At 49.0% G+C, this 21,037-nt stretch overlaps 1 protein-coding gene across 5 annotated transcripts in view; it reads right to left on the bottom strand.

Annotated features, from left to right (window-relative positions):
- Positions 1 to 21,037, bottom strand: part of DIXDC1 (DIX domain containing 1) — a 77,399-nt gene that overhangs the window by 7,609 nt on the left and 48,753 nt on the right. For all 5 annotated transcript variants that reach the window (XM_075909783.1, XM_075909782.1, XM_006111217.4 and 2 more), the window contains 12 exons: positions 19,750 to 19,862; positions 14,689 to 14,837; positions 11,217 to 11,306; positions 11,065 to 11,118; positions 9,645 to 9,695; positions 6,470 to 6,574; positions 5,830 to 5,883; positions 5,166 to 5,258; positions 5,004 to 5,075; positions 4,416 to 4,502; positions 4,054 to 4,215; positions 1,672 to 1,738 (listed from right to left, as the gene is read on the bottom strand). In XM_075909783.1, coding sequence (XP_075765898.1) covers positions 1,672 to 1,738; positions 4,054 to 4,215; positions 4,416 to 4,502; positions 5,004 to 5,075; positions 5,166 to 5,258; positions 5,830 to 5,883; positions 6,470 to 6,574; positions 9,645 to 9,695; positions 11,065 to 11,118; positions 11,217 to 11,306; positions 14,689 to 14,837; positions 19,750 to 19,862 — 1,097 coding nt within the window. The remainder of the gene's footprint in view (positions 1 to 1,671; positions 1,739 to 4,053; positions 4,216 to 4,415; positions 4,503 to 5,003; positions 5,076 to 5,165; positions 5,259 to 5,829; positions 5,884 to 6,469; positions 6,575 to 9,644; positions 9,696 to 11,064; positions 11,119 to 11,216; positions 11,307 to 14,688; positions 14,838 to 19,749; positions 19,863 to 21,037) is intronic.

Genomic DNA, 21,037 nt, shown 5'->3' with positions numbered 1-21,037 from the left:
GTTTTCTTTCCAATCCTGTTCCCCCTAGAGGTATTATCATCATCATCTCAGCATAGGAGCAGAGATGGGAAACAGCTATTAGATGATGGAAAGACCTGTTAGATCCCCTCTCCAGGGCAGGATCTTGCCTCTTTATAGAAAGACAATGCACTGCAAGGTGAGCATTACAATGTTAGCCTAAAGGGGCACCCTATTTATGCCCCTGGGATAATGACGCACAGCCCAATGCACACAACACACGCAGCGCACCACCTGCCCTACAGGTACTTTGCCTGCTGTCTTTGCAGTGACTGGAGAATTCCAGCTCATTCCAAGAGAATCATCACAGTGACAGTCCTTCTAGCAGCTCAGAGGTGAGGGAGGAACACAATATAAGTGGTTCTCATTCTGCTCATCTTCACTGACAGAAAAGGGGGAGCAATAATTGATTGACATCTACAGGTCAAGAGGTCATATATCAGCTCAGCCCCACTGACTCAGAAAGGTGCAACAGACACAGTCCCCTGCCCTTCTGCCCATACTACATAGACTAGGGAGGTGTCTGTGTACATGGTAGGTTTGTTAACACGTGCGTCTCTTTTTCTGATTGTGCCAATACCCTCCCAGTCCCTGCAATGAGGGTGTGTCAATGCCAAGGGCCTAGACAGGGAAACTTTACACCGTGAGACCTCTCTGGTTTTTGATCTTCACATGTACACAAAGAAAGCAAACGGCAAACTGGGACATCAATCACAAGGGATTTCTGGCCATCACCTTGAGCTCTTTACACCAAGCAATTCTGGGTTTGTGGTTGCTGATGCCTGAATAATTTGACTGCTCCAGTTGAGGGGAAGGTGCCTGCAGGGGCTTTGGGAGGCGGGTGGGGCATGTTTTGCATGCATTGGGCTGGTGACATGGAGGCTGCTACAGGAACTGCAGCTTTAAATAAAAAGGCAACTGTAGGTGACTTGTCAGCAGAAGCCACATCCGGCTCTTAATCTAGACATTATGTGTCCTTAATTCTTTTGTTAACTTCTCCTGTGCCTTCCCCTCCCCTAAAATCCTCCTGGTGCTGAGCACTGCAATGTCGTTTAAAAGTGGGACTTCTACCACTATTTAAAAGTGGGGCTTTTTATTTGTCCCCACCACCAACAGGCAGTGTTCTCACTGCCATTGTGAGAGTCCAGTCTTTTCAAACCAATGGATTCTTCAGGTTATATTGACAACCAACCCCAGAAAAGCAGTTCCCATGATGAAGAGGAAACTAACGCTGTTCATGTCAGGCAAATGCAGTGACTGGGGAAAATGCTGTGCTACTATGTACTTGTTAAATCCTGGTCTAAGGGATGGTACTCATGGCCACTAGGTGGTGCAAGCCCTCAATGCAGCCAACTATAATTCTGAGGGAAGATGGCATTTGCCCCTGAATCCAAGGAGTAATTACTGACTACTATTATTTATATTGTGGCAGTGCTTGGGGATTCCATTCAGGATCAGGCTCCCATTCTGTCTGCCCACAGCACCTTGCACTGAATTTAGTCTGTAAAGCAAACAGCCAAGGCACCACAGTACAGCAATGGAGAGGCCAGACTGTTCTGCTTCCCAAGAGGGACATGCAGCAGTGAGCTCTGTCTAGGAAACCTCTGAGCCGTGAAGCCAATATCTGGAGTGACAGAGCTGAAATGCACTCACTGGAGTTGGGAGGCCAGGAGTCCCGATACTCATTTGCTCCTTGGCTGGCGGGTGACTTCCCTTGAACCTATGAGGAAAGCCAAGAGAGTGAAGGCAAAGGGTAAGTTCCCAAGCAAACTGGCCAGGGAAGGAAAATGTCATGAAACAATTTATAAGAACCTTCTTCTGCCTGACACACGCACGCACACAGAGCCTGTGGGTGGTGGGGACCCTGACACACACAACACACAAACACGTCCCCCCCTCGCTCCAATGCAGACACACAGAGAATCCCAAAACATACAGATTTTGCCAAGACACCTGCTGCAAGAAATGACATTTAAATGTAACCAACATGAATGACTATTTTCTCCTAAGACGATAGGAGCTCAGATTTCACACAACCTCTCCCACAGCTCAGAGAGGCAAAGTGCCTCCATTTACAACTCTTTACTGGGGTTCAGCATGGCCTGTAGTCCTTAACAAACAACAGTCAGAGCAGAGTCTTTGGAGTCAGATTCACCAGGACTTTGAATGTTTTGGGTATCTATCTATTGACCTCGATTTTTATCTGCTTAGGTTTAAGTACCCATTCTCCAGATGCTTGATGATGCTCTGTCTCCCACCCTCCTCCCTTTTTCCTTTCTCTCCCCTCTCCTATTTATTTCGAGTTTTCATATCCCCAACTCATAACTCCGGTCATCTGAAGAAGTGGGCTGTGTCCATGAAAGCTCATGATACCATTTACATGTTTTGTTAGTCTATAAAGTGCTACCAGACCATTTGTTGTTTTTTCTGTAACAGACTAACTCGGCTACCCCCCGAAGCTCTTGAATGTCAGTGTTTACTCTTTGCACTGCCACTCTTCTTGCAGACATGGAATAGACCTCAATAAAGAAACAGCACATGGGCTGGACTGATTAAAAATGCCAACCCAACCCTGCTCTCAGACAAAGACAAACTAACCCTGGGTACTTATAGGTCAGCAAGTGTGTGCTTCCAAATACCACTGTGCAGCACAACAGAGTCCAGGCGGCAGCAATGACAGCACATAGTGGTTTAGTAGCAGCTTACAGCACTCTGCAAACGTGAGCCACTTAATCCTTACAGTTCCAACACTTGACTTGATCAGTGGCGCTCAACCTTTCCAGATTACGTTACCTCTTTGAGTATGATCTGTCTTGTGTACCCGCAAGTTTCACCTCACTACTTCCTTACAAACTCAGACATAAAATGCAAAAGTATCACAGTGCACTACTACTGAAAATTTGTAGACTGTTAATTTGTAGACTGTTAATTGTATCAGTTAATTGAACAGTCGAGTAACCTCATGAATTCTTATAGGTTAGTCGACTATTCTATAGTCCCTGGGGGCAAAGCCAGCATCCAGTGTGCCTCACTCCCAAGTAGCCCCCTGCCACTCCATGCTGCTGCCTCGGTATCAGAGGCAACAGCGTGGGGTGCCAAGCAGGAGCTGGTCTGAGAGGGGAGCCAGTTTAAAAATCATCTCCCACTGCGGACTGGCTACCCGTCGCCCTGTGCTGTTGCCTCTGATAAAGAGGCAGCAGTGCAGGGTGGCAGCAGCCCTTGTCTATGGGGGTTCTGAACTCCCAGACCCAGTATGAGCCAGGATGGAGCTGGGCTGCCTGCCTGCCTGGCTCATAATGCACTTTAAATGTAGTCACAGCTTGCGTCCTGGACCCGTCGCAAGCCAGGACAGAGCTGGGCTGCTGGCCAGCCTGCTAAAAAAATTTACTGGCAGGAGGGGAGAGGGGAAATACGTGTAGTCTATAGCTTTGACCTATAACCTTTTGCTTATCAGTTAATCGACTACGCTATTACATCCCTAATGTTTACTACATAATTATAAAAGAAATCAACTGCAATATAAATACTATACTTTCATCTCTGTGTAGTATAGAGAGCAGTACAAACAAGCCATTGTTTCTATACAATTCTAGGTTCTACTTTGCTAGTGCTTTTTATGTAGCCTGTTGTAAAACTAGGCAAATATCTAGAGGAGCTGATGAACCCCCTGGAAGATCCCTGGGTACCGCCAGGGGTATGTGCACGTCTGGTTGAGAGCCACTGGACTAGATGACTGCTTCTCAGTGATGTAAGAAGCACATCTTACCATTAGGCCTCCAGTGAGAGCAGAGATGTGAGGTACAGTAATGAAGCACCATCTGCTGCGGCCTATGGGTTCCCCCAGGGCTGGCTAAAGTCCTTAGGGGCCCTCCATCTGACACAGTCTAGGCTTCTTCAGGATTCAGTGAGCAAAGGGACCACATGATCATCATGCTGCAGGAAGAAATGTGAGGGGAAGGAGCAATCCCTGGATGCAAGCCCTGATTAGTCAGAGCAGGTGGAGGGAAGAAGCCAAGCCCCGTGGGGAATGTTTACCCTTCTCTCTTGCCTCTTCTGTGTCTCCACGCGGTGCAGTCTCTCCATCAGGCTGGAGATGCCTTGTTCCAGGCTGTCGATAGTGTGGTGCTGAGGGTCGTGGCCGCTGAAACTGTTCCGCAAGCTGCGCAGGGCATCGCGCACCAACTGCAGGTCATTTGTCTGCCCAAGAGACCAGGAGAAGTCAGCCAATGGAGGGATTCAGAGCCGCAGGGTAAGCTCCCTCCCTCCTGGCAGTGCAGCTTCTCTCAGGCCCCAGGGACTCTCCGGGGCTTCCGCTCTCCTTATAGGCTGGCAGTGGCAGAGGGAAGGATGCTGATCGGATTCCTGAGCTAGCTCTGGCTAAGCAGCAGAGTACCTACCACTCTGTGGGCCGTGGGAGCAGCTCCTTTTCCTGCTGTCTGGAGGAAGCCATTGCTCTGAGTGCTGTGATTGCTGTAGCCCATCACCTGTTGCAAGGAGAAGACACTTGACTCTCAGACGTGTGAGCGGCAGGGAAAACAGCTGCACCAACAACCCAGCCCCATTCCGCAAGGGACAGAAATTCACTCCTAAACAACACCCCCTCCCCACACCGGAACCTAAGCCAGTGTAATGATTTTCATTTTGCAGATGGGGAAACTGAGTCAGGGATGGGCAGTAACTTGCCAGACAGCCACAGAGGGAATCAGTACCAGGGCTGGAATTAGAATCCAGCAATTCCTGTTCCCCCATCCAGTGCTCAGACCACTGGGCTTCGCCCCTTGTCAAGCTGATGAGAGAAACTGAATAGGTCTGAACTTTCCCAGCTGAGCTGTGGCAGAGAGCAGCCCCCACAGCAGCTCTGGCTGTGATGTCCCAGGGAGCCTGGCCTCTCTGGGACGGAGGGGTGCCCCGGGGAGCTTGGCACTGGATTCTAGCTGCACATTACATAACGTCAGGCACAGAACAGCATTCCAAGAACCACGCACCTCTTCTGCCTCTCTCTTCATGCACTGAGCCAGCAGGGCCTCCTTGTGCTCCAGCTCCCGCTGCAAATCTGCCTGCAAAGGGAACAGAGAAATCAGCGGGAACTGAGCTGACCAGGCTGGCAACAGCTTCTCAAGGGCAGGGCATGTTTGCAGGCTCTGTACCTGCTGGTAGCTGGCTTCAGAGAGCTGACGGAGCATTTCATCGAGCTTGGCCTGGTGCTGCTGTAAGTGCCGGTCCTTCTGGCCCAGCTCCTTCTGCAACCCAGAGAGTTTGGAGACATCAGTGTGTGAGCAGGTGATGAAGGCTCACCCTAACCTTCCTCGGGAGCAGGGAAGGGTAAAAGCAGGGACAGCCTGTCTGCCTTAAACTCCTTATTCTCACTGTACTTTAAGGCCTTGTTTGAAAGGGTCCATCTGACCCTGGGCTACAGACATGCCACAGACTCAGCACGGAGGCCAGCAGCACACCTGATCGATCGGCCCAGAATTCATTAAGGCCCCAAGGCTAATTGAAGGACATAGATGCTACGGGCAGTAGGTAAGCATTGTGTGCAAGGTGGATCCCAAAGTAACCCGATGACCACTGTGAAAAGCACTGCTCTATGCAGAGTCCCCCAGGTGGCAGGCGCCTTCCAGCACTTCTTAAGCTGAGCAGCCACACTCCAAAGGATTACCCAGAAACCCCTTGTTATTGCTATTTCTTCACAGTGATAGCCCAATGGAGGTGACAGAGCATACGCGCAGACAGAGAGGGCAGGAGCCCTGTGGGAAGAATGTTCCCTGGGCTCTGCCAATCTCCACACCACTGGGTTGGCTGTTTCCTTACTTTGTATTCTCCCAGAAGTCTGTTCCTCTCTTCAACCTTCCTCTGCAGATCAACCTGCAGACACAAAATCGGGGAGAGAGGTTTGTATCTCAGGATAAAGGCCGCATGGGGTGTAGGTGCATAGAGTAACAGAGCCTGAGGTGAGCAGCAATGAAGTTACACACAGAGATATTCAGGGCAGTAGGCGGTTCTCTTGGATATGGCAAATATACTGCCCCCTCCTTCGTTCCTGCTGCCTCTTCAATACTGATTCTACGCACGTGCTCTCTCTGCCAAATGTCACTTGCCTTTAACACATGGAACAGAGATAAAGGGACCACTGCAGCTTTAGCTCAGTCAGAAAGCTTCCCTTTGTTTCAACCAACGAGGAGAGCCTCTGGAGGATGGGGAAGAAGAGGAGGAACCCTCCTGAAAGCAGAGGAAGGAGCAGAAGAGTCCACTGAGTCTGACTACAGGCCACTGGGTTTGCATTGCACTGTTTCCACTGCACAGCCCTGTGATCACTGCTCCATCTATCCCATGACTCATGGACCTATGCGGTGACTACTAGGCCTTCTGCTCTGCTCTCAGACCCTGCAGTATTCAGCGATCCTCCCCAATACGTGTGACGCTGTCAGAATTAGCAGCGCAAATGACTCACATTCTGGTTGTGCAATTCCTCCTTGTCCATATTTGCTCTCAGAAGCTCCTGCTTTAGCTGAAGAACTGAAGCATCCTGCTGGGCCAACCTCTGCTGCAATGCATCCTGGGAAAATACACGAATTACTGTTAACACAGCACCATTGGTGTGCGGAGAGCAGGCAGGCACCCTGCCGCGAGGAGCGGCTGATCTACATTTGATAGATAACATAGTGAAAATGACAACAAGCCCAGGGGACACAGAGTGACATGCAGAGTGCCAGACTGTGGCACATGGACCAAGATGAGTCCTGACACCCCAACAGGAGACGTGAAGGTATCTGCCCAAACAAGCTCGCAGGCCTAATACAGTGTTGCTGCCTGCTGCTGGATTCTCTGTCTTTAGCCAGCGGTCATAATCTCTGAGCAATCTCGGTGTTTCTGCTTGAATTTCCGGCTCAGGCATGGGACCATCAAACTTCCCCAATTGGGAGAAGCAGCTGTGCGTTTGGAGGCTCTTTTTGGTGGTCCGGAGCCAGCGCCCCGCGTCTATTGCCTGCACCACCCATAAGCGAGAAACAGGCAAACATCAGTCAAGGGAGCAAGCCTCCGATGTGAAAAATTCACGCTGCCCATTGAGGCATAACAGTGTTGGCAACTCCTCTCTGAATGTGTCAGAGCCAGGATCCAGGATCCAGGATCCAGGCCTGAATCAGGATCCACCCCTATACTTTTCCATTGCTATTATTGTGCAGCCAACAGCTCCACGTTGGGCAGCCTATTGCTTTCTCCACAACACAGGATGACAGGCAGCTCTAAAAATACCTCCAGCTCAGAAGCAGATTATTACAGCACCCGTACTCTAGAGCCGTGGTCACCAACCCATCAATCGCAACTGAGGGATCAACCAGTCGATCGTGAGGTGTTCGGGCTCCCCACCCCCAACAAGCCCCACTACCTACCTCCAGTGACAGTGGAGGTAGTGGCAGCTTCCTGTAGGGTGGACAGAAATCCTGCAGCTGTACCTGCAGCTGTGCGCTGGCTGCTCCCCTTCCCCAGGTCTGTGGCATGCTGGGAACTTGCCAGGGGGAGGGGAGGGAAGGGAGGGAAGGGAGTCCCCAGAGGAGGTGCACACCGGGGCTTCCCTGCTCTGCGGGAAGGAGGGGGAGGAGTCCCGGGAGGAGGCAGGTGCGGGTTACTCCTTGTTCTCTACCCCCTGCCCCCAGCAACACCCTGTCCCCTGCCCCCCACTGACACCCTGTCCCCACCCCAGAACCCTGTCCCCTGCCCCAGCATCCACTAGCACCCTTCCCCAGTACCATGTCCCCTGCTCCCACCAGCACAGTTGGGGCCACATTAGCGAGGCTTGGGGGTTTTTGGAGGAGTTATTTTTTTGCATCTCACTTGTGTGGCCCCCAACTGATTTTTCTGTGGGTCAGTGACCCCCGACTCAAAATAATTATAAATAAAAACAATGCAGAAACTTTGTGTGTTTGACATAGTATTTTATTTAAAAATGAAGCCTGGCCAGCAAACCCTTAATTGGGGCCAACCCCCCATCTGGCCGCAGCATCATAACACTCCTGCACGCCCCCCGCAATCCTAGATCTGAGCCTATCAAACACTGGACCCCCCCTGCCCTGAGCCCCTCACATACCCCAACCCAAATTCCTGCAACCTGACATCCAAAAGCCTGTGGCTTGCCTAGTACCCCAACCCTCCATCTGACCCCAACGCTCCACAGCCTGGAGCCTCCTCCGCAAGCCAGCGCCCCTTCTCCACCTCCTCCTGCATCCAGATTTCTTCCCGGAGCTTGCACCTCTCACCCCTTCCCACCCCCAAATCCCTCATTCCCACCCCAGAGCCCACACATCCTGTCTCAACCCAGTGAGGGTTTGGCTAGACTGCAGGAGTTTCTCCAGGATTCCAGAGATATCCCGGAAAAACTCTTCCACATCCAGGGACGCGTTTGTTCTTCCGCTTTTTTTAGTGGAAGAGCAAACATGCTCTTTTGGTAACCCGTGTATTCCTTGTTCCATGAGGAATAAGGGGGCTTCCGAAAGAAAGGGTTTTTTTGACAATTGGTCCAGATTTTTCCTATAGAAGAATCAGAAAAAAAAGCAGCAGTGTAGAGTCTATAAAGGCTGGGGATAGCAAGTGCTGGAGAGGAGAACAGACGGCGGGGCTTCAAGGAAGGGGTGGGGTCTTGGGAGAAGGATGAGGTGGTAGATCTTGGCTTGTTCTGACATTTAAAAAGTGATCTTGAGTGTAAAAAGGTTGGAGACCACTGCTCTAGAGGGAGGTGCTGGGCAAACAGGAACACAAACAGCCAAAAAGCTGCCCCAGCTAAGGAGGGCATCTGCACATGCCATGGCTTCCTCTCTGCTGCCAGGAATAAACCAGTCCACCCCCACTAACCTGTACCACATTTATTTTTAGGAGAGCAGGGCTAACAGGCCACAAGAAGCACCATTCACATACCTTGTCCTACCCATCCCTTGGAGAAAGTATGAACCAAAGAAGAATGTGATTTAGCTAAGGTCACAAAGACAGTCAGTGAAAGAGCCAGCTGTCCTAACTCCCAGCCCCCTGCTCTGAGCATATTCACTTCCCAGTGCCAGGAACAGAATCCAGGAGATCCACAAGAATGATTAATGATTAGAAAGCGTATCTTGTAGGCATAGGCTGAAGGAACTCAATCTCTGCAACTTAATGAAGAGAAGCTTAAGGTGTGATTCAATTACAGTCTATACATATCAAACATTTTGATAATGAGATCTTTAATCTAGCCGAGAAAGATCTCACACAATCCAATGAGTGGCAGCAGAAGTTAGGCAAATTCAGGCTGGAAATAAGGCATATTCAGACTGCAAGGGTAATGACCCACCAGAACAATTCACCAAGGATCACGGTGGAATCTCCATCACTTACAAATTGTCAGTCAGGATGGGATGTTTTCTGAAAGATCAGCACCAGGAATTATTGTGGGGCAGGTCTCTGGCCTGTATTGTGAGGGAGGTCAGATTAGATGATCATAGCGGTCTCTTCTGGCCTTGGGCTCTATAAAGCTATGAGTCCTGACTCCCACAGGCCCTACTCCATCCTCTGAGGTAAGCTGAGAGGTATCATCTTTCCCCTGGCCCCTCTGATAGGCTCCCAAAGTTTACTGTTAACTATTTAACTGATTCTCGTCTCACCTTTATGCCTTGTAGGTTTCGTGCCTCTTGTTTATGTTTCAGTAATTCCTTCTGTAAATCCAACACACGTTGTTTAAATGGCAGTTTTGTGTCAGCCCAGAAATAACCCTAGCCCTCCCAACACTGGGTCACTAAGACACCCTCTTTGGAATACAAAAAAAAAACACCCAACTCCTCCAGCAGACCAAAAACCACTTTGGACGAGGAAGGACCCATTTTAAAGAGTTTACAAACTCAGGTGTGTCCAGACTACAGGATTTTGTCAACAAAAGTGGACTTTTGTTGACAAAACTATACCTGCGTCTACAATGCCGCCGAGTTCTGTCGACAGTAAGTCGATAGAACACGGCAGTTTTGATGTCATCAGTAAACTTCATTCTACAAGGAATAATGCCTTTTGTCGACAGAGTTCTTTTTCAAAAGAGAGCATCTAGAATCTCGGGCGAAAAAGCGGCTTGCTTTCTCGACAGAACTGGCTGTAGTCTAGATGCTCTTTGTCAACAGAGGCTTTGTCGACAGTATCTGTCAAAGCCTCTGTCGACAAAAGCCTGTTGTCTAGACATACCCTCAGTGAGAGAAATCTCTTTCTCCGTGAAACACCTGTCGAGCATCCATAGCTCTCAAACTCTTTATATTAAATTGCAGAAATAAAGATTGAAACCCGCCCCCCAAATCTACACTTTGGAGTATTGCTGAGCACTTTGCTTCCAGCTTTAGTGCTGGGCCACAGCCAAAATCAGTGTAAAGCACCAGAGAGACCGGCTTGACAAGAGGGTTTTTCTTAGCTGCTTTTATCTTCCACATGAAAGCTTGTTTACATTCAGACATGGCTAGAAATTTAATGATTGTCCTGGATAAAGTTCTCTCAATGCAGCACGATCTGCATCTCTTGAGAAAGGCTCCAGCTCGAAGAACGTGCAGAGAAGTCTATTCAGGGCTGGACTTAATTTAAATAATTGTTTGGTGTTTTGTTGTAAAGGAAAGCAGCATTGACAGCATTATTTAGAGGCAAATTGGATGAAAAGGGGGCATTTCCCCAGGTTCTACCCCACACTAGCTTACAACATGAATGGCCATGAAAGCGCTCATTCATGCATAATAATAATGTCATAAAGCACTTCCCATGTGAGAATCTTAAAGCAGTTTCCAAATTCAGCTCACTCATTCTCACAGCCCATTGGGAGGAAATGATGAATCCATTTTAAAAATTAGGAAACTTGAGGCACAGAGAAGTTCAGTGACATACTCAAGTTCACACTGCATGACAGCAGCACAGGGCTGACTCCCAGTCATCCATGTGCAACAACATTCCCTCCCTATGCTTAAACTAGAGAGCTATACTTTACATGTAGAAAAGAAGCTGCCCCCAAGGAACCCAACCCTGATAACCATTCATTGTCTTTAGCTGTCCTCTTCTAACCTTTAGGTCCTGATTTTCATCCATGCTCTGGTCCAGGCGACTTCGGATTATGACCTGAATGCAAATGCACTGCAATTATTTCCCATCCTCTGGCTGACACCAGTGCCCAAAGCTGACTGGAACTAGATTTTATGGGAAAATAATGTGCTTACCAGCTGCTCTTCTGGGCAGGCTCCATGTTCACAAAGGACAAATGATCCCTCTTGCTCATCCTCAGGTAAAGACCCATTGAGCAGCAATGCCTAGAAAACAGCAAAGGCAAAAAGAATCCCTAATCAGGTAATTTCTTGGAAAGCCATAAGGAGAGACTCAATCCCATTGCCACCGCTTTAGCCTGCAGCATTTCACAGCAATCTGGACCAAACAGCCTCTAAACTATTTCCTCTATCATTTCTGCTGACATGTTACTGAACAGAAATGGGGGGTTGTTTTGAAACAAACAAAATATGTCACAATGTCCCCAAGGAGAGATCCACAGCAGAGAAGTCTGTTGGTGACAGGTGACAGGATGTAAGTGGCTAGTCGAGTAGTTGACTACAGTGAGCCCTCGCTACTTCGCGGTTCGACCATCGCGGATTCACGACTTCGCGGACTTTTTTCATTACATTATGTATATACGTGAATCCGCGATGGTCAAACCGCGAAGTAGCGAGGGCTCGCTGTATACATGTTAAATATACATGTCCCTACTTCGCGGATTTTCAACTATCGCGGTCGGGTTTGGAACCTATCTACCGCGATAAACGAGGGTTCACTGTACCCGATAAGCACAGGCTTATTGTGTAGTCGAGTTGACTACTCACTACTCACCCTGGCCCCCCGCTGCCCCTGTATCAGAGGCAGCAAGGTGAGGGAGCAGGAGCCAGTGCTGGGGGGAGCCAGCTTAAAAGCTGTCCCGGAGCTGTCCCGGAGCCGGGAGCTAACACTGCTGCAGCTCTGCACTTCAAATGTAGTAAGAGCCCAGTGGCTCTTTCTACATTTAAAACCCAGAGCCACAGCGGCGGTAGTAAGTGCCCCTTCTTATTGGCTAATTGAGAAGTCAATGGAAATGCCATCAATTACTTGATTAGCTAATTAATCATTACTTAACATCCCTACGGCATATGCAACTCCATCAAAATGAAGGGGAAATCTGCACCAAACTAGGGTAGCCCTTTTTATGAGCCATGTTTGTCTTGGGTTTTAATCCACGTTGCATAAAATCACCTGTTAAAGACAGAGAGTATATACAAAAACTGAAGGAAAGAAGCTGAAAGCTAGGCAGGGATTTGCTGCAAGAGACTCTCTACTGCCCCGACGAGTGTGAAATGTGTCCAAGGCATCAAACAATGCATATTTAATTTTAAAAAATAAGCGAGTCTTTCAGTCAATGGACATTCTAATTTCAAGGATATTAGAAGGTGGGTACCTCAGGATGCTATCTGAGTGCAGTCCCAAAGTTTGCCCAGTTAGGATATCTAAACAGGAGTAACACTGGGACAATGAAAGCTGCACAGGGCTTCAAGATTTCAAGCCAACCCTCACAGTCCAGAGGCTTTTAAATATTGAGCAAGAAAGGGAAATCAATCAGTCCATCAAATCCAGTTTCTTAGACAGCTGTATCAGCTCCCTCCTCCTGTTTCTGAGGAGGGCAGCAATGCCAGCTGCCTTCCCTTGAGCCCAAAGTGTGTTGAGGGGACAGTGCCAGTCTCTCCGGCGCTGCCTCCTCTGCTCCCGGTGGGTGCGTTATGCAAGCAGATTGCACTAACCATCTATTTTCTTTTGGAATCTTTTGCATCCCCTGCCCTTTGTCAGCTGGGAGCATGCCTGTGTGCTGCTCACACAATGCGGGCTTTGTTGGCTGGTACATAAATATTTACAATTCTAAATGACTGCCGTTCCCAGCGCAACAGAAAAGGGTATTGCTGGGAGAGTTCAGGGTCTTTGCCATATGGAGCAGGGAGTCTGCTCAGTGAGCAGAGTCACACAAAGGCACAGAGGCGAGGGTCATCTCGTCAGGGAAGGACTAGAGCTGCCAGGGCAGCTAGAACAAGGTCCTATAGAGAAAACTGATTCAAATGATTCTGTAGGGAAAGTGCCAATTTTTACAGCCCAAGCAGGCTTACTAAAAGGAGACACATCTGATTCTTTCTGTCTCTTGATCAGTTCTATGAATCTCTACTGAATCCCTTGCATTCCTTGTCTCTTTGCATTACTTCCAATCACAAATCACACAAAGCCTGTTTTATTCGCCTTGTCTGCTAACAAAAACGGTGGGCTGCCAACCCTCTTGGCAAGGAATGGGAGCCCCAGTGCATGGGAAAAAGCTGGTGCATCTTGCTACTTTAGGCATTAACATACATGTTTTTTCATAGTGACAGCACATTCAAGTGTTACCATGTACTCAGGGGATAGGGCACCCACCTAATGAATCCAATTAAATACTGAGCTGTAACCAAAAGACCACACTGACGGGAGATGATCCGTTACTCAACCCAAACTTTTCAGAACTCCCAAAGGAGATCCCTCCATGGGTGCACAGAATGTGTCCTCTGCACTTTTCCAGTCTGTCCCAGTCAGCATTCCTGTAACTGATGATGGAACTTGCTGGACTTAACTCTCATAGGGTATGTCTACACTACCCCGCTAGTTCGAACTAGCGGGGTAATGTAGGCATACCGCAATTGCAAATGAAGCCCGGGATTTGAATTTCCCGGGCTTCATTTGCATAAGCCGGGCGCCGCCATTTTAAAATCCCGGCTGGTTCGAACCCCGTGCCGCACGGCTACACGCGGCACGAACTAGGTAGTTCGAACTAGGCTTCCTAGTTCGAACTACCGTTACTCCTCATTCCACAAGGAGTAACGGTAGTTCGAACTAGGAAGCCTAGTTTGAACTACCTAGTTCGTGCCGCGTGTAGCCGCGCGGCACGGGGTTTGAATCAGCCGGGATTTAAAAATGGCGGCGCCCGGCTTATGCAAATGAAGCCCGGGAAATTCAAATCTCGGGCTTCATTTGCAATTGCGGTATGCCTACATTACCCTCCTATTTCGAAATAGGAGGGTAGTGTAGACATACCCTTCTTTACTACATGCACAGTCAGCCTCTGGAAGGGCACACGCTGGAAATGAATGAAGCCTGCATCCTTGCATGTCTCTCCAAGCCTCCCTGAATTACATCTGGGAGCTTGGAAAGGCCGTTCTTTGCTTCCCATCATCTCATTCACAAGCCCTGCAAAGATGGGAGGATGGCCAGCAACCCAACACAAGTCAGTGACGATAAGGGGAAGAAAACCCACAGTAGTGCTGGGGCAGAAAGTGGGGGATCCAAGAGCACAGCATGATTAGAATCAGGCTTAAGAAGCAATATCTTAAACTGCTGTGATGAGTGTTTTCTGTTGTCTCTCAAGGTCCTTCCCTATCTCCATCACCGTAATAGCCTTACATCACCCTGTGAGAGAGGGAAGATTATTATACAACAGATAAGCACATTGATGGATTAAGTGATTTGCCCAAGCTCACTCGAGACATCTGTGGCACTGCCTGGGACTGAACCCAGATTTCCTGAGTCCCAGGTAGAGATCAAAGGGAAACAAGAGTATGAAGGGAAAGAAAAGAGAAATATTAGCTGAAAAGCCAGGGATACCTGCAGGCCTGAAATCATCTTCTTTGCTTCTTCCATTTCCTTTTCTAAATGGTCTTGTTGTTCCAGCAGCTGCTCCTCCCAGGAGGTCTCTAGATATACCCCAGGGCTCCCGGCCTGCCACTCTGGGAGAAATGGTGAGTCCGTCTCTTCTGCAAGAGGAAAAAGCAACATGAAATACTGCTGAACAGCAACAGAGGAGTCCTGGAAAGCAAGGCACAGCAACAAAGATCTCCAGGTCTCGGAACTTGGTTCTCAGCAGCAAAAAACTGCAATCTCTTTCCGTCTGATCTCAAGATAACAGCTAGGGTGAAGCCTCTTGCCCTAGCTTGGGGACCAATGCTTCATTCACCCTGCAAAAGAGCCACTACCTTCCCGCATATGCATACCTGTGAGCCAAAGTTGACCTGAATCCATCATCTTTGTTAGCACGGATGTACATGGTCTCCTGGGCTACGTCTACACTGGCCCCTTTTCCGAAAGGGGCATGTTAATTTCACAGGTCGTAATAGGGAAATCCGCGGGGGATTTAAATATCCCCCGCGGCATTTAAATAAAGATGTCCGCCGCTTTTTTCCGGCTTTTAGAAAAGCCGGAAAAGAGCGTCTACACTGGCCCCGATCCTCCGGAAAAAAAGCCCTTTTCCGGAGGATCTTATTCCTACTTCAAAGTAGGGGAAGAAAACCCACAGTAGGAATAAGATCCTCCGGAAAAGGGCTTTTTTTCCAGAGGATCGGGGCCAGTGTAGACGCTCTTTTCCGGCTTTTCTAAAAGCCGGAAAAAAGCGGCGGACATCTTTATTTAAATGCCGCGGGGGATATTTAAATCCCCCGTAGATTTCCCTATTATGACCTGTGAAATTAACATGCCCCTTTCGGAAAAGGGGCCAGTGTAGACGTAGCCCTGGTGTTAGAGAGTTCTAGGCAAGTTGCAGGGGAGGACGCAGTGAGGGAGGTGGGGTGGTGAGGGTGTTTATATCTTAGGGTTAGAGCTGTAGGAAAGGATGAAGAGCAGTGGGAAGAGGAGATCTCAGTGTTGCAGGAGGCACCCCCTCCCTGCCTACTGCAATAAGCAATAATGAGATACAGAATCATAGAAGATTAGGGGGTGGAAGGGACCTCAGAAGGTCATTTAGTCTAGCTCCCTGCCCAATCCAACAATGTACTGATCTAAATCCCACAAAAGTCAATACAAAGACCATACTGATGTTAATGAGATTTCGATCAGGTCCTAAATACTTGTGATCGAGATTTTCCAATGTTTTGATATATCTCCGCTATGCCATGGGTGAAAACCCTGCTGCAGTGCCAGAATTCTTGAAGCCCTTGCCAGGTTTTGCTCCACATATTGAAGCATTATAGGTGCTGGCAGGGAGCATGCGCCACTTTTAACTGAATGATTGTCTCACTTAGGGACGTTAAAATGCAGGTATTTAACTAATCGAGCGGTCGATAGAATTTTTATCGACAACTTGATTAGTCAATAGGCAGTCCGGCTTAGTTCTGGTTCACGCCAGGTATGGGCCCAAACCCCACTGCGGCTCTGCAGTTTAAAAGACAGTAGGAGCCAGACAGCCTGCCCCCCCGGCTCCCACTGCATTTTAAATTGCAGAGCTGCAGCGGGGTTTTGTCCCGCACCCAGTGCAAGCCAGAATTGAGCCAGGATGCCTGCCCAGCCAGCAGCAGCCCCCATGTGCGGGGGTTCCAGCTGGGATTTGGGATCTTTCATGCACAGGGACTACTGCCGCAAAGCAGCCCCTGCCAGCAGCCAGGTCGCCACAGACAGGGGCTGCTTCGCAGCAGCCCCTCTCCCCCCACTTCTGATAGAGGCAGCAGCGGTGAGGACGGGCAGCACCGCGTAGATGGTGCTGGGGCGAATCAGCTTTTAAACCGTCTCCTCCCAGCACTTGCTCCTGCTTCCCCTCTCCACCCCCGCTGCCTGTTACAGAGGCAGCAGGGCGGTTGCGAGTAGTCGATTCGACAGGCTTATCGGGTAGCCGACTAGTCGACTACTCCTTTACATCCCTCGTCTCGCTCCACTTGCTGAGCTGGGGGGAGGGAATGCCGCAAGGCACGTTCACTATAAGCCTCTCTGTCCCATCCCTGAATAGTCAAGGTTTTCTAGGCAGAACCTTGTTCTTCACCAACTTATTGAAGCCCGGGGGGTTCTATCAAGCTTACTCCTGCTGAATAGTAGTTTACTCCATGAAATTAATGCAGCTATTTGGGAAGCCAGTTCCTATTCAGCATAAGGTTGGAACAACTGGGTCCACAATAATCTGCTGTGTGAAACCTTTTCCTACAGAGACAATTATAATAAGCCAGCTCATTATTCCTGTTTGATCTATCTATCTACTCGTCCCTTTCACTGCTGTGGTACCTAGGCACTAGTCCCCTGCTACATGTCCTCAAAAATATCTGAGCAAGAATTAAATCAACTTTCAGAAAGCAATTAAGCCATGTTGTATAGATTAATAAACATTTGAATCATAGCCTAAACCCAAAATGCCTGTCCTTGCTCTTCTGACTTTTTGCTTTGTATGCAGTATCATCCCTGCTAATGATCATTGGCCTTGATTTCAGCTCAAGAGATCAATGGGATTTTTTTTAAAGAAGACCAAAATATTGTATACACCCTGCAACATTTTGTAATCTCCATAAGACACTATGGTCTGTGCTGGCTAATGCCACAGCTCCAGGGCTGCTGGGATTTAGACTTTGTACCCAAGGAGCAATGATAAACTTGGAGATAAACATGTTAGTGGGGCCTATCCCATAATTGCAGACTAGGGATGTTAAAAGCGGGTTAAAAAGGTAACTGTGAACCCGCTGAAAATCTCAGAGGTTACACGCGCTGCAGGCTCTGCAGTCAAAGCTTAAATAAGATTTTCACTGCAGAGCACAGAGCAAAGCCCCCTCGGGAGTGGAGCCTGCAGCCCCTGCCTGCCCAGCTCCCTGGGAGGAGGCTTCGCTGTGGGCTCTGCAGCCAGCTCCCCAGGAGCGGGGCTGGCAGCCCCTACTGACCTCACTCCCAGGGAGCCAGCATGTAACCTGTGGGGGAGAGTCGAGCCTGCCATGGACAGAGGTTGCTCCAGTTGGCTGGCCAGCTGGAGCAGCATCTGTCTGTGGTGCATTATTGAATCATAGGGCTGGAAGAGACCTCAGAAGACCTTAGGGTTCTGCAGGTCTGGAGCAGCCCTCTGCCTGCGGCGGATGGGGAGCTGCTCCAGCCCCTATAATTAACCGGAATGGTAAGCATTCCCGTTTAGGGTGATGCTTTCTGGTTAGTGGGTTAACCTTTCACATCCCTATAGCAGGCAGCCACAGATCTCTAGGCAAGGGATAAAGCCATTCCACTGTGCAAAAGGCATGCTGAGATCACCAGTGAACTATTACAGCCCATCAAACATTTCAACCTCAGAAATGCTTTACAGTCAAATATTGTAGATTAAAGAGTTGTAGGGGCTTTACTGGTTGGGATGACAAAACACTTCCTTAGAGAGACTCCCTGTCATTTAGCCTAGGGACAGAGGCTGATCTGAATGCACCATTTCCACACTACGCTCATGAGAGGAAATTGATGTCAGGAACTTCAAAAAACAGCATCCTCGGAGGATGGTAAATAGATTGAAAACGGAAAGTGACCCAGCCGCAGAACATTTTGGTTAATTCTTTTAGCCCATTTGAAATGCAACACCAATCAGGTTTATCAAGGAGAGGGGAGGTGTCATGGACAAATATCAATGATATGTCAGTAAAAACTGGCAATAATCACACAATAATCCCCAGCCTTGCAAATGTCACTGCAAGCTAGTAGGTGATTTTGTGCATCTGTAGCATAAATCCAGAACCCCATTACATAGGTTCAGCTCCAGTCTCCAAATTCAGACAGACTCAGTCTTTCTGTGAGATTGCCTCTTTCTTCACAGCAGCTTCAGGGGAAAAGCATCCATCCTACATAGTAACTAATAAATGACACTTAATTTCATCCCTTCTCTACGGCTTTTCATTTTCAAAGCTTTAACAAGTGAGTCTCCTGGACTTTGCCAAACTGTGGCACAACTAAACAGTGAGTTTGGGGATTTAGTCTATTATGTATTTGAGAGACTTTGAGTATCTGTGCATTTGTGCATGTGTTTATCTATGTGTCTGTCTGTTTGCTCAAGAACTCCTCCCACACGGTAAGAGCTAGAACCACTAAATTCCATATGCAGTTTCCTCTTATCATAATGTAAACCAAAGTAAGGGTTTGGTTGTGCCAGGAAAATGGGATGTGCCCAGAATGGGATTGCTTCTCAGAAAACCATATAGGAGACAGAATCACTACGCAGGTGACAGGGGCTGGCTGGGAGCACATCCTCCCCATGTGGGATGGCCCCAGCCCCAAGCATCCTACCACCCAGGTGCCCTTTAGGGAGGGTAAACCCACCAATTTGTACAGAGGCATATAAAACCACACAAAAAAGAGACAGAATCACCAGGCACTATAGGCCAGTGAAAAGAGCTGGTTGGGGCCACCCTCCCCCATCAGGGACTGTCCCAGCCCCCAGTCTCCCACCCACAGGTGCCATATACAGAGGGTAGGGAGGGCTGAAGCTCATCCCCATTAATATGGGAACATTTCTGGCTATTCCCCTTTGGCAGAGAGGGAGGAGAAAGTGCACAGTTTTCTGTATTTCTCAATGTGGCTGGGAGGCTTAGGGGGCAAACCAACCTGGACTTGCCCCAGCTAGGAGACATACACCCCTCTCCCAGTGTACCCACTGGAGTTGCAGCAGCCATGGAGAGGTGCTTCTCACATGTCCCCAACCTGCTACAGTGAGAGAGGTCTGGGGTTGTCCTCTCTCCCCAGGGCAGCCCGCGTACTGAACTCCTCATCCCCAGAGCAATGACTTCAATGAAAAACAAAAATTAATTGAAGGACCCAAGCAATGCAACTTCTAGTTTTATATGGACTGAAGTACCAGCTCACACATGGTTTCTGGGAATCAATCCATAGAGCAAGTCTCTGCCATGGCCCTCATGTGGGAAGCAGGAAAGATGCAATGCATCATCTCTGATCTACCTGTTTTGGTTTCTGTTTCTTCAGCTCGGATGATCACAAAGCCTGCCTTCTCTTCCGACTGGGTTCCAATGGACTCGCTCTTTGTGCTGTGTATGGGACTGGGTGATGTCAGACTGCAGAGAAGAGGAAGAGGGACAATTATGTCCAGTGTGAGATGCAAACATATCAGGAGAAAATGAGCAGTTTCATCTCTGTCTAAAATAAAAAGCTATTTGTAGGAAGTCGGGTTTATGGTGCACTGCCCACATGTCAATGAATTCATTAGCAGACCAAACAGGCCTGCAACTTTTTAGGCCAGTAGTTGACTGAAGTGCTGCAGCAGTAATGAGTCTTTTTCCTTTTCCTGTAGCTTAAGATGATGTAAATAGAAGCAACCACCATAGGAATAATGCAGATCACAAAGTCAGGGAGCTAATTCTAGACCGGGGTGGGCAAAAGGGTCTCTGCGGGCTGGATCTGGCCCACCAAATGAACTGATCCAGCCCATGGAGGCCCTGCCACTCCCCCCATCCCCAGGCCAATTAGGGCCTGGGGCCGGGGGGAAGCGTGCAAAATCTCCTCCCGCCCTGCCCCCGCCCTGCAAGGAGTGTGCGATGCTTAGAAGCATCACGTGCTCCTGGCAGGGCAGGAGGATATTTGGGTGCAGGGAGAGCACGTGAAGCCTCCTCTCGCCCTGCAAGGGGCTCAACACTTAAAGTCAGCTTCCAGTTGCTGCTCAGCTGGTGGTTGACTCTAAGCACAGAGCTCCCTTGCAGGGCGGGGACAGGGAGTGAGAGACGTCACGTGCTCCCCCTCCCCAGGCCCTGATTGACCTGGATGTAGCAGGGGGGAGCACGTGAAGTCTCCTCCCAATGCCAGGGGCACGGGTACCTAGAGGGAGCCACCAGCTGTTCAGAACAGCTGGCAGTTCTCTCGGGGGGAGGGGGGAAGAGGAGGGTAGACTTTGCAGGCTCCCCCACTCCCAGCCAATCAGGGTCAGTGGGTGGGGAAGCGTGGAAGTGTCCTGGCCCCGCCCCTTCCACCCAAAGCCCCGCCCCTTCCAGGGTGGCTTGAGACCATTACAAAATTTCTGAAGTGACCCCCGGTCAAAAATTATTGCACACCCCTTTCTAGACTATCCTTCAGACTGCAGTTCTGCTTACAACATAAACTATTGCAATGTTTATCCTACAGTTGCAAAATACTACCAAAAGTCATTTGTAGAATCTCAGCTCTCTTGGTTTCTCACCTGTATTTAAAGAGCACAATTATAGTATTGAGAACCTACTTGGAATTCCAATGCTAAGCA

Source organism: Pelodiscus sinensis, chromosome 26 (assembly GCF_049634645.1).
Source record: "Pelodiscus sinensis isolate JC-2024 chromosome 26, ASM4963464v1, whole genome shotgun sequence".
Classification (NCBI taxonomy): domain Eukaryota; kingdom Metazoa; phylum Chordata; order Testudines; family Trionychidae; genus Pelodiscus; species Pelodiscus sinensis.
This window is presented reverse-complemented; position numbering and strand designations above follow the sequence as displayed.